The sequence below is a fragment of the Lycium barbarum genome, chromosome 9 (genome assembly GCF_019175385.1).
Source record: "Lycium barbarum isolate Lr01 chromosome 9, ASM1917538v2, whole genome shotgun sequence".
In the NCBI taxonomy this organism is placed as follows: Eukaryota; Viridiplantae; Streptophyta; class Magnoliopsida; order Solanales; family Solanaceae; genus Lycium; species Lycium barbarum.
Window position 1 is genome coordinate 48505961 of NC_083345.1, and position 12261 is coordinate 48518221.

At 41.3% G+C, this 12261-nt stretch overlaps 1 protein-coding gene across 1 annotated transcript in view; it reads left to right on the forward strand.

Annotated features, from left to right (window-relative positions):
- The first annotated feature begins 9185 nt into the window (after window positions 1-9185).
- LOC132611917 (uncharacterized) overlaps window positions 9186-12261 on the forward strand; it is a 28630-nt gene continuing 25554 nt past the window's right edge. Inside the window, exon 1 of the mRNA XM_060326273.1 lies at window positions 9186-9407. Coding sequence (XP_060182256.1) covers window positions 9186-9407 — 222 coding nt within the window. The remainder of the gene's footprint in view (window positions 9408-12261) is intronic.

Here is a 12261-nt window from a genome sequence, read left to right on the forward strand (position 1 = left end):
ACCGACTTAATTTTTGCCCTTCGCGTTCGCGCCACCTTGGGCACGTTCGCGAAGACTTGCCCAGTGGCTTTCCTTCGCGTTCGCGCTACTCCCAGGCTCGTTCGCTTAAGGTTAATTCCTGCTCTGGCAGTCCGTCTTGGAATTCTCTTAACGTTTGATTCCGATGTCGGATTGATGTGCGGTTTGTTGAGTTGGAAACTACAATTTAGGCTTTTGTTTCACTTCAAAACTCCTGATATACTAGGAGATATTCCTTTCTCAAGTTAGACCAACATTATCGTACAAAACCTTGCCCTTCCTTTCTCCAAAGTTCCAACAACCATAATTCCTTTAATTCCCTTGTTCTCCAATCCTTCCATGACCTATTACATGAACTTAAACCCTCATATCCATAAGATAGTCACATATAATCTCATATATCCTAGAAAATAACCCTGGTGTCTACAATTAGACAGCTGACACCTAACGAATCTCAACGTATAAACTCCGAGGTGTAACAGGAGTAGAATTGTATTGTATACATAACAAGCGCACCATCTCATTTCAACCATCGTCTTCATCGATATTTCATTGCTCTTTTGCAAGATTAGTTACTCCATTACTTTTTATTTTAAACTTTTATACAAAAATTTCTATAATTAATTTTTTTGGACTTTTACAAAGATTAGTTAATCAAGATTGATAAAATAATTAATTTGCTACCCCATATTTCTAGCTCCCAAGTCATTTAATGTCACGACCCAACCCCGTAGGCCGTGACTAGTGCCCGAACTGGGCACCCGAACACACTCATCAAATCCGAATCACATACAAACAATATTCAAGGACATTTCAAACAAGTTACAAAATATTTCCAACAATCCAACAATTTCTCCAATTTACCCGAAAACAGCCCCCAAACCCGAGAACTCCATTACAACACACTCCTCATTTTCAAATCATGATTTGTATCAACAATCCACACTATAACGACATCATTCTCATAAAAATAAAAGTTGCATTAATTGCACATAATTCTCCAAATCAGTCCGCAACACTTACCATATCAACTTGCGACATTAAACTCTTATTTCCAACATAAAAATCATCACAACAACCACTAAAACATTAAGCGACATTAATGCGTTCTTTGGCATATAGTATGACCCACATTCGGCTATCACCACACATGCATATATTAGTGGTTCTTAGCCATCCTACACACTACAACAATCAAACATGCTACATAAGATCAATTCATCACCTCCACACCACACAACATACACACACCTCACACGGCTAACACACCAAGCACACGACCCACTTCCAACATACCCTATCTCATGATTTTCATCCATTTTAGCATACTACAACATGCATACAACATTTATAACACATAAAACAAGATCAAATCTTACCTTTCTTCTTCAACTCCACACTTTGCCTAGGGTTTGCGATCTACTAAACGGATGGCTTGATCGCTCCAACAACACTTCCACGTTACTTAGGGACCTTCAATTAGTGGATTTACACCAAAGAAATATTTTTGGAATGGCTCAAATTGGATTTGGTTTTCTTGGTTCTTGGCCGAATGGGTGTAGAAGTTGTTCTTCAACTTCTTGATTTTTTTCTAAGTGTTGAAATGATAAGAGATGACTTAGGAGTCATCTTTTAAGCCCCTAAGTGAACCCTCCAAATGTCCATGGCCCACACATGTGTTGGACCATTTAAAATTGGCCACAAAGTGTGGGACTACTTGCATGATTTTCAACTTCCAAATATATGATTTTTGGTCCCAACTTTTCCTAAGTGTTCCATGCCAACAATTTCATGAACAACTTATGTCTCAAAATAAAATTGAAGGTCAAAAGTCTCGACTTCAAGTCCCGGAATGGTCTTGGCCCTAACTTAACATAGTTAATCCATATTGTCCCAATGTATAAAATACGGGACGTAACATCCTCCCCCCTTTAGAACATTCGTCCTCGAATGTTAAATTAACCTTATAGGGTCTCACAAACATTTCGGGGGAGTTTCTTTTTGAATAGCATATATCAATTTCTTACCAAACAATGTAACGAATTTAGAAATTCAAATCACCTGTAACCACACCTGGTGGCGCCTCCTGGTCCTGTCGGCTGGCCAACGCATATATGCGGTTCGAAGGACCGCTAGAATCTGAAACACCGCCACGGCCTCGACCGCGGCCCGCCGGTGCCGGCATACCCCGTCCTGCAGGGCGCATAGCTGAGGCAGTAGAAGATGAATCAGCGGCTGATCCCGTCGGCTGAACTGTACTACCAGAACCACTCGCCATCGGACAATCTCGCATAACATGACCCTGACGGCCGCAGGAAAAACAGGCTCCTGTGGCTCGGTAGCACTCCCCTGGGTGCGATCTCCCACAAAAAGAACAACGGGGCCTGGGTGGTCAGGACTGGCTGGAACCACAGGTCATCTGCGAACCTGATGCTCTGGAACTCTGGCCTGCTCCTGAGTATCTGACAATATCATATCCCTCCCCGATAGACTGCGGGAGTGCACTCTGCGCCGGTTGAGAAGACTGTCTAACATACTGTTGAGGCTGTCCACTTTGGAACTCCCCAGAATACTCAGCTGACCTGGCCCGCTTGGGCGGTCTCCTATCACGATCTCTGCCCGACTGATCCTCTCTGTGCCGGTCCTCCATACCCTGCGCGTAAGCCTGTAACCGGGCGATGTCCATATCAGTCTGCGATGCCACAGCCATGCAGCCGTCAACTAAATAACGGTCCAGCCCTATCACGTACCGGTGCATCCGGTCAGCCATGTCCGCTACTATCGCAGGTGCATATCGAGCTAGAGAATCAAACTCCAAATTATACTCACGAACACTCCGACCTCTCTGCTGCAGCTATAAAAATCTATCAACCCGCGCCCGCCGTAACTCCGGGGGCAAAAAGTGGCGGAGAAAAGCGGCCACAAACTCATCCCAAGTAGCTGGGGGAGCATCCTCACCTCTAGACAGCTCCCATGACTCATACTAATTTGTCGCAATATCTCGTAATCTGTGCGAGGCTAACTCAACGGACTCGGTCTCTGAAGCCCTGACCAGTCCCAATGAGCGCCTCATCCCCCGAATAAAGTCATGGGGGTCCTCCTCGGGCTTAGACCCGAAAAACTCTGGGGGATCGCATGTCAGAAAATCACGAACCCTCAGGCTATCACGCTTGTCATCATCATCATCACCTCTCAGCCCGCGTCTGCGAGTCTGTCCCGCTACCAAAGTCGTCAGTAACTGTACGGCCTCTCTCAACGTCCTATCCTCCGCCCCTGGCTGAGGAGCTGGAGGCTCGGGTGCTGGAGCCTCCGGAGCTAATGGTGGAGCAGCTCTATGCTCCTCGGGTGGGGGTGTAGCAGAACCCTCTGACTAGGGCACAACGTCGGGAAATTCCTGAGCACGAGCCCGGGTAACTCTCGGCATCTGACTAGTCTCTCCCATCACCGCCTTGCCCTTCTGGGTAGCCGCCGCCTTCTTCGGAGGCATCTCTGAAAAACACAACAACTGATCAGAACAGAATCATCCTAATAGCACAGCTCTAGCGCACGATCTAAGATTCAAAGAAAGGAAACACCCTAAATGTCCTGTAGCCTCCTGTTTATAGATGTGGTGCACAACACACCGATAAACAAGACTCTACGAGACACGGCATGTAGACATTCCGAGGACAAACCGCTCTGATACCACTTCTGTCACGACCCAACCCCGTAGGCCGTGACTAGTGCCCGAAGGGCACCCGAACACACTCATCAAATCCGAATCACATACCAACAATATTCAAGGACATTTCAAACAAGTTCCACAATAATTCCAACAATCCAACAATTTCTCCAATTTACCCGAAAACAGCCCCCAAACCCGAGAACTCCACTACAACACACTCCTCATTTTCAAATCATGATTTGTATCAACAATCCACACTATAACGACATCATTCTCATAAAAATAAAAGTTGCATTAATTGCACATAATTCTCCAAATCAGTCCGCAACACTTACCATATCAACTTGCGACATTAAAATCTTATTTCCAACATAAAAGTCATCACAACAACCACTAAAACATTAAGCGACATTAATGCGTTCTTTGGCATATAGTATGACCCACATTCGGCTATCACCACACATGCATATATTAGTGGTTCTTAGCCATCCTACACACTACAACAATCAAACATGCTACATAAGATCAATTCATCACCTCCACACCACACAACATACACACACCTCACATGGCTAACACACCAAGCACACGACCCACTTCCAACATACCCTATCTCATGATTTTCATCCATTTTAGCATACTACAACATGCATACAACATTTATATAACATAAAACAAGATCAAATCTTACCTTTCTTCTTCAACTCCACACTTTGCCTACGGTTTGCGATCTACTAAACGGATGGCTTGATCGCTACAACAACACTTCCACGTTACTTAAGGACCTTCAATTAGTGGATTTGCACCAAAGAAATATTTTTTGAATGGATCAAATTGGATTTGGTTTTCTTGGTTCTTGGCCGAATGGGTGTAGAAGTTGTTCTTCAACTTCTTGATTTTTTTCTAAGTGTTGAAATGATAAGAGATGACTTAGGAGTCATATTTTAAGCCCCTAAGTGAACCCTCCAAGTGTCCATGGCCCACACATGTGTTGGACCATTTAAAATTGGCCACAAAGTGTGGGACTACTTGCATGATTTTCAACTTCCAAATATATGATTTTTGGTCCCAACTTTTCCTAAGTGTTCCATGCCAACAATTTCATGAACAACTTATGTCTCAAAATAAAATCGAAGGTCAAAAGTCTCGACTTCAAGTCCCGGAATGGTCTTGGCCCTAACTTATCATAGTTAATCTAGATTGTCCCAATGTATAAAATACGGGACGTAACATTTAACTATATCGTATTTTTGCAATTTTAGTATTGCTTAAATATTATTATTTCCTACATATCAACAAACCTATTAATTAAACATAGTTCATTACTGAAAAAGGCAATATAATTCTCAAACTTTGCTTAAAGTTTGTAACAGGCGTAAGTCATTGGGCGCCCCTAAAGTTGTCCATAGATTCCACTTAAACACCTCAACACAGGCTTATTCCTATTGAGAACTTGTACCATTCCGGATTTGAACCGCTTAAACGCTTTTGCTGACATTGTAAAAAATGTATTCCTCACTCTCTTTAGGCACGTAGAACAAATCCAAAGTATTTTTTTCTTTTTTTTTCTAGCTTATACACCTAATTAATAGCTAATATAATCAAAATAGTCAATAAAAAAAAAGTCCAGCTTGTTTGAAGCATCATAAACAACCATCGTTTTAGCAACACACCATTGTCTCACCATCTTTCTCCGTCTCTTGGGTTCTGTTTGTCTTTGATAAACTGAGCTTGTTTGATTTTATATGATACATTGCTTTCTCTGTATAATATCCGGAGTCTCCGGCGTTGCTCCGGTGATTTGTCGTCAAAGCAACGCCGTTGAGAAATTTTTCTCCTTCTCCGACCTCTGTCTCTCCTAATGTTACTAGATCTGTCTCTATTTGAGCCGGTTTTTATGTTTATGACTGTTTTCGCACTTTGTTTGGCCGGAGTTGTTCATGTTCCGGCGAAACTCAATAGATTCCAGACTTATTTTACCAAATTAACAACCAACAAAAATATGAACCATGTGAAAAAATTACAAATTATAGCAAATCTATTACTTGAAATGTAATTCTGAAAATAGAAAAAAATATTGGCAAAGTTTGGTCATCGAAGCTTTGATCGAAAAATTCCTCCGGCGACATCCTTGCTCTCTTCCTTTTTCTTCAACTCTTCTCTTTAACTGAACCTAAATGAGGGAAGAAAAGGGAATAATTATTGGTGGGGTGGGGGGACGGCGGCTAGGGGTGGGGGAACGGCGGCCGGTGGTGGTTTGACGAAGAAGAAGAAGAAGAAGAAGAAGAAGAAGAAGAAGAAGAAGAAGAAGAAGAAGAAGAAGAAGAAGAAGAAGAAGAAGAAGAAGAAGTAGAAAGGGGGATGATTGTCTGGGTTAAATAGGTTTAAAAATTGCATTTTTTTTAGAAAACCACAGTTCATTATTTTAATGATTATTTTGAGTCCAAATGCCATGTGTCCATATTTGATTCGTCATTTTTCCACATCATCAGTGAGTGGAGTACTCGCACTTTATAATTTTCAATGATTGTCAAAAAAGTCTAACTGGTTCAAATCCGGAGTGGTAGAGGTGTTCAATAGGTACAAGTCTAGGTTGGGTGTCTAAGTGGAATTTGTGGACAAGTTTAGGTGGTGGCGGATGACTTAAGCCGTTATAATATGTGGCTAAAGCAGAAAAAATAATGTATTATCGATTATGTACTTGAAAATGCTAACATGTCTATTTTCAAATATAAAACATGAAATTATAACTCTTATCACTTCTTACGGAAAGAAGTGTACATTGTATATAGCTGCCAACAATTTCAATGAGAATCTTGCTTAAAATATAATATTAAATACTTTGGATTAAAATATCCAATAACAACTGAGAATTTGAATGAGAATCCTGCTCAAAGTATCACCATTATTGTACACGGTGTAAAGTGCCTCGAGGGGTCGGAGTAAAATGTAAAACGCCAACAGATGTGGCGTTGGACTGAGTTCAGTGGTTCTAATATATTGATGTTCGAAGAGTCGTTCGCCCGTTAAACCGAAGAGACACCGGACGATTTATGCGAAGAATTTGTAACAAGCCGGATTTCTCGCCTCCAGTTACGCCGTCTGTTACACAGACTACTGCGGACGCCGCCTTTAGTTAGGGTTTATTTGGGGCTTTTAGGGTTTAAGACAAGGCCCACTCTTGTAACTATAAAAGGGGATGAAACCCTCATATTAGAACTAATCTTTGTGAACACTCATACATATACTTGCTCTAGCTTTATAATATCCATCAAAAAAGTATAAGCTCTCGTAATTGGCTCGGGTACACTATTCAACACACTGGACCGGAACAATAAACCAGCAAAGATATACTCCAATACAGGCTATCATTCTCTTTGCTTGTTTGATTCGATCAATTTTTATTTCTTGTTTCATTACGTTAACAACTGACTAAACCACTTATCCTTTAAACCATGTACAAATTCAATCGTTACCTTTTCAAGGAGTAAACAGTTTGGCGCCCACCGTGGGGCAAAGGATAAAAGTGGTGATTTATTTACAACCCTACTTTCACGTGTTCTATTGATCTTTGTAATTTCAGGTTTGTTTTAGCATGTCAAACATTAGTCAGTCGGTCCACTTGAACAACGATGATTCAAGTCACCACGACGAGAACCCCAAAAACGGGGTACTAGCAAATGACTTACCCCCTGTTGATCCTAACGGCGGCCTTCTCGTCGATCCAAACGTCGTCAATTCCAATGATGCTATTGATAATGGCACCTAGCCCGTTGATAGGGAGTCAGTGCGAAAGTGTTACACCTTGGAAATTTCATGTCGTCGTGTAGTGAATGAACCAACGCGAGCTTAAGGATAACAGGAAGTTCTTAATACTATAATAAGGATATTTAGTAGTCTTAGAATGCATACGTTAAGGTTTTGAAGTCATATAAATTGATGAAATAAGGATTGATAAGGACAAGTGAAGTATAAGTGGGGTTTAGAAAGGTTTCATAAATTATTGCGTTAAGAATTATTGGTAAGGCCTTGAGAACGAGTTATAGGGATGTTTAGATCATTAATGAATTATTAAACAAGTGTTCAGAAGGTTGTATAAGGATTGGAGATCAAACGAAACGACGAGAACAACTTCGGAAAAGCTGTGAGTTACACGGCCACCTTACACGGACCGTATAAGGGTCCGTATAACCCAACAGAAAGAATGTTTTCCATGGTGGTGAACCACGGACACTTATACGGACCGTACATGGTTATACGGACTGTATAAGTGGTCCATATAGTACCCGACGGGCTGGACAAGTTGTAAGTATAAATACATGTTCCCACTCTTATTTTCTCATTCTTTCCACTTCTCCATTTCTCTCCAAACTTCTAGAGTATTCCATACACTTCTTCAACATAAAATCAAGGGAAACCCAAGATCAAACACTAATATTCAAGGGAAATCAAGCATATGGAAACTTGCTAGGGTTATGGAAGTTAGAAAATTCCTTTGGAATTGAAGCAAGGGTTTCTCTAAGTGAAGCAACCCCAACCAAAACCCGTTCCTACACATTCGAAGGTGAGTTCTATGATTATTTTATGATAATAAAAGTACTTGATGGTTTAGAAACTTTAATGATAGAAGATGATAGGAAGTGGGGGTTCAAATGTGGAAATAGCAGTATTCATGAGTGACAACTTGGATTGAATCGTAGTTCTTGGCATGCTATGATTATAGTTTTATTGTAAATAATATTGTGAGTGTTAAAGAAGCACTGTACGTAAACGGATATTACGTAGAATGTTGGCCATGGCTATGGATGACTTTGAAGTGGAATTATGAGAATTGGAAAATGTATAGTTTGATGAAAGCTATTGATAATGATATTGTAGCGTTGTTATTGGTGTTTGGGAGTTGTTTGCTATATGGAGGAAGTGGAATAAACAAGGGAAATGTTGCCCAACTTTTATTAGCTCTTAATTGATTTAGCTTAAGCTTGCGCACATTGCCAAGTATCTAATTTTAGTATAAATCCTCTTGAATGTAGAATCGCGAGCCGGAAAGAAGTCATCTAGTTGATAGAGTAAGGAGATATAAAGGTATGTAAGTCTAGCCCTTTCTTTCTAAGGCATGAACCCTATATATATCTGTGTGTGTGTGTGTTTTGGAAGTAATTCATGAGCAGTTTATTATAAGTCAAGCCTTGAAGCTGATGTGTGCCTAAATTGAGTATTAAAGTCAGTATGATAGGTGGTATTCAGTAGCCAGCTCCGGGTACCCGTCATGGCCATTAGTTGGGTTGTGACAAAAGTGGTATCAGAGCAGTTCTGTCCTAGGGTGTGTCTACGAGCCGTCTCCAGTAGAGTCTTGTTTATGGGTATGAAGTGTGCCACATTTATAAACAAGAACCTGCAGGGCATTTAGGAACAATGACCGTCTTTCTTTCCTATAGATCGTGCGATAGAGCCGCAACGTAAGAGTTCCTTTTTTTTCTAATTGTGTGTTGTGATTTCAGCGATGCCGGTGAAAATAAAAGCAACAGCCGCCCAGAAGGGCAAGACTATGGCAAGAAGGCGGAATAATCGGGATCCAAATGTAGATGAGGGTGAAACCCATCATGAGGCTCCATCATATATCTCTCATACTCCGCCTGTTGTAGAGGAACAAGAAGGAGCTTCTACTCCAGCTCCAGTGTCTCCAGTTCCTCCTCTAGGTGCCTCTGGCCAGCAGATGACCGAGGCTATTCAATTGCTGACCCAGTTAGTTGCTGCCCAGGCTCAGCGGCAGAGTACGGGTCTGATTGACAGGGCGACTAGCGCAAGAGCCCGAGATTTTATAAGTTTGAATCCTCCAGAATTTTTCGAATCAAAGACGGACGAAGACCCGCAAGGTTTCATAGATGAAATGCTGAGGACGTTGAGAATTATCCATGCTTCTGATATAGAGTCTGTGGAGCTAGCATCTTATATGCTTCGTGATGTAGCGGTCCTTTGGTATAACAATTGGATTTCTTCAAGAGGGGACAATGCACCTCCCCCGGTTTGGCAAGAGTTTGTGGGTGTTTTTATTCGTCACTATTTGCCACCGAAAGTTCGAAGGGCCCGAGCTGACAGATTTTTGAATTTAAGGCAAGGGAATATGAGCGCCCGGGAGTATAGTCTTCATTTCAATTCATTGGCCCGGTACGCTCCAACTATGGTAGCCGATATGGGGGATCGAGTCCATAGATTTGTGAGTGGCCTAGGGCCACACTTATTCAAGGACTGTTTGACAGCTTCACTCCAAGAAGGAATGGACATATCCCGTATCCAAGCTCACGCCCAGAACTTAGAGTAGCAACAGCAGCCGCACCGGGGTGAGCGCGATGTGGATAGAGGGAAAGGTAAGAGAGTCAGGTCCGCCGGTGCTAGTGGTGAGTATAGAGGGGGCCAAAGACAGCAGTATTCCAAGCATTCAAGCCAATCGGCAACTAGTGCACCTCCTCGATTTGCGGGCAGGAGATTTGACCGCCTCATTTATTCAAGACAGGGTCAGAGTTTGAAATTCTCAGTATCTCCTCCATAACGTATCTCAACTCCCAAACGTCAATAATAAATTCACGATGCCATAACAATAGCCATTACTCATTCACATTATCCGTATTTCTAGACTTACTTTCAATTCATCCATAACCATGGCCATAACACACACGACGTCCATTTACATACATTGTTCATCTCATGTTCTCAACATCATTTATATCGTATTTACATCACAATACATCAAGACCCATAGCTCAATTCATACTATTTCTCAAAATGACACTATTCCATATTCATGACTCATTTTTCTATGCTCTTCTACAATTCAAGTATTTCAACTCTTAACTACCTTAAACAACATAGAAATATCATGAATCTTACCTTAAATGTTGTAGGAACAAGCTTTAGTTGATTAAACTCCACTTTGAGTAAAACCCTAGTTTATCTCCATTTGGATTTCTTGACCTTGGATGATCTTGATGGTTTTCTTACACTTGGTTCCCTTGATTTATGTTGTTGATCACCAAATATCCTTGAATTCTTGTGGAATATATGTAGAGAGATGTTCTTGTGATGTAGAAGTGAAATGAAATAAGTCTTGGTCCCCTTATTTAATGACTTAAAAATTTGATTTGAAGTGCACAATGGTCGTAAACTTGGTTTACGGTCTGTATTCCAGTTTATGGACCGTCCTTCATGGTCGTATTTAATCATATCAGAACCAGAAACTCAAATTGAGATGTGGTGATTTACGAACGCAGTTTACTGGCCGTAAACCACTTTACGGTCCGTATTTTGGGTCGTTTTTAACCATTTGCTCATTTGGCAGAAAGTTGAAGTTTTGGAAGCGAAAATACGACATGGCAGTTTAAGGACCGTATACCACTTTACGGTCCGTATTTCATTTTACGACCAACTGGCCAGAATGCAAACTTGCAACTTTTCACATTTCCAAAACCTATAATTATTCATTATGGAGCATAACCTCTCTCTTATTGCGATTGCCTTCGGAATCTCACTTAGGGTCGTCAAATGTTATTTCTTACTCGCGGAAACATCGTACACTCGTACTCATCACTAGTTCATTCACTTGCGTACCAACGGAAGATTTTCCGAGGTGTAACATTCTTCCCCCCTTAAGAACATTCGTCCTCGAATGTTAAAGTCTTCGGGGATTCTCTATAAATCTCGCCAGAGTTTCCCCTATAATATGGCACTACCATCCTTTTACAACAACCCATAATATCGATGCATCACAGGGCCACAACACAATAGCATACAAATTTGGCCACGCACGACCCAAAAAGCATAAAAGGAAAACATACATACCATAAAATCTTGACGTCTCATCTTGGACTTCTTCCAAGGGCTGAAATAAATGAGGGTATCTGGATCGCATACTTTCTTCCGCTTCCCATGTCATTTCTTCTCGTTTACTGCTTCTCCATAAAACCTTAACTGAGGCCACTTCTTTGTTTCTAAGCCTCCGTACTTGCCTATCTATTATGGAAATGGGTATCTCTTCATAAGATAACTTTTCTGTCACATGTACATCACTTATTGGCGCGATCTTAGTAGGATCTCCTACACACTTCCGAAGCATCGAGACATGGAAAACCGGATAGACTGACTCCAAATCCGGAGGTAGATCTAATTCATAGGCTACCTTACCCACTTTTCGTACAATCTCATAAGGCCCAATGTATCGGGGACTAAGCTTCCCCTTTTTACCAAATCTCATTACACTCTTCATAGGCGGCACATTCAAGAATACCCAGTCTTTCACTTTGAACTCCAAGTCTCTTCGACGATTATCCGCATAGGACTTTTGTCGACTTTGGGCTGCTAACAACCGATCTTGTATGAGCTTAACTTTCTCTACAGCTTGCTGGACCAAATCTGGCCCTATCAATTTAGCCTCTCCTGTCTCAAACCACCCGATTGGGGATCTACACTTTCACCCATATAAAGCTTCATACGGTGCCATTTGAATGCTAGAATGATAACTGTTATTGTAAGCAAATTCAATGAGTGGCAAATGATCATCCCAATTTCCTCCAAAATCTATCATA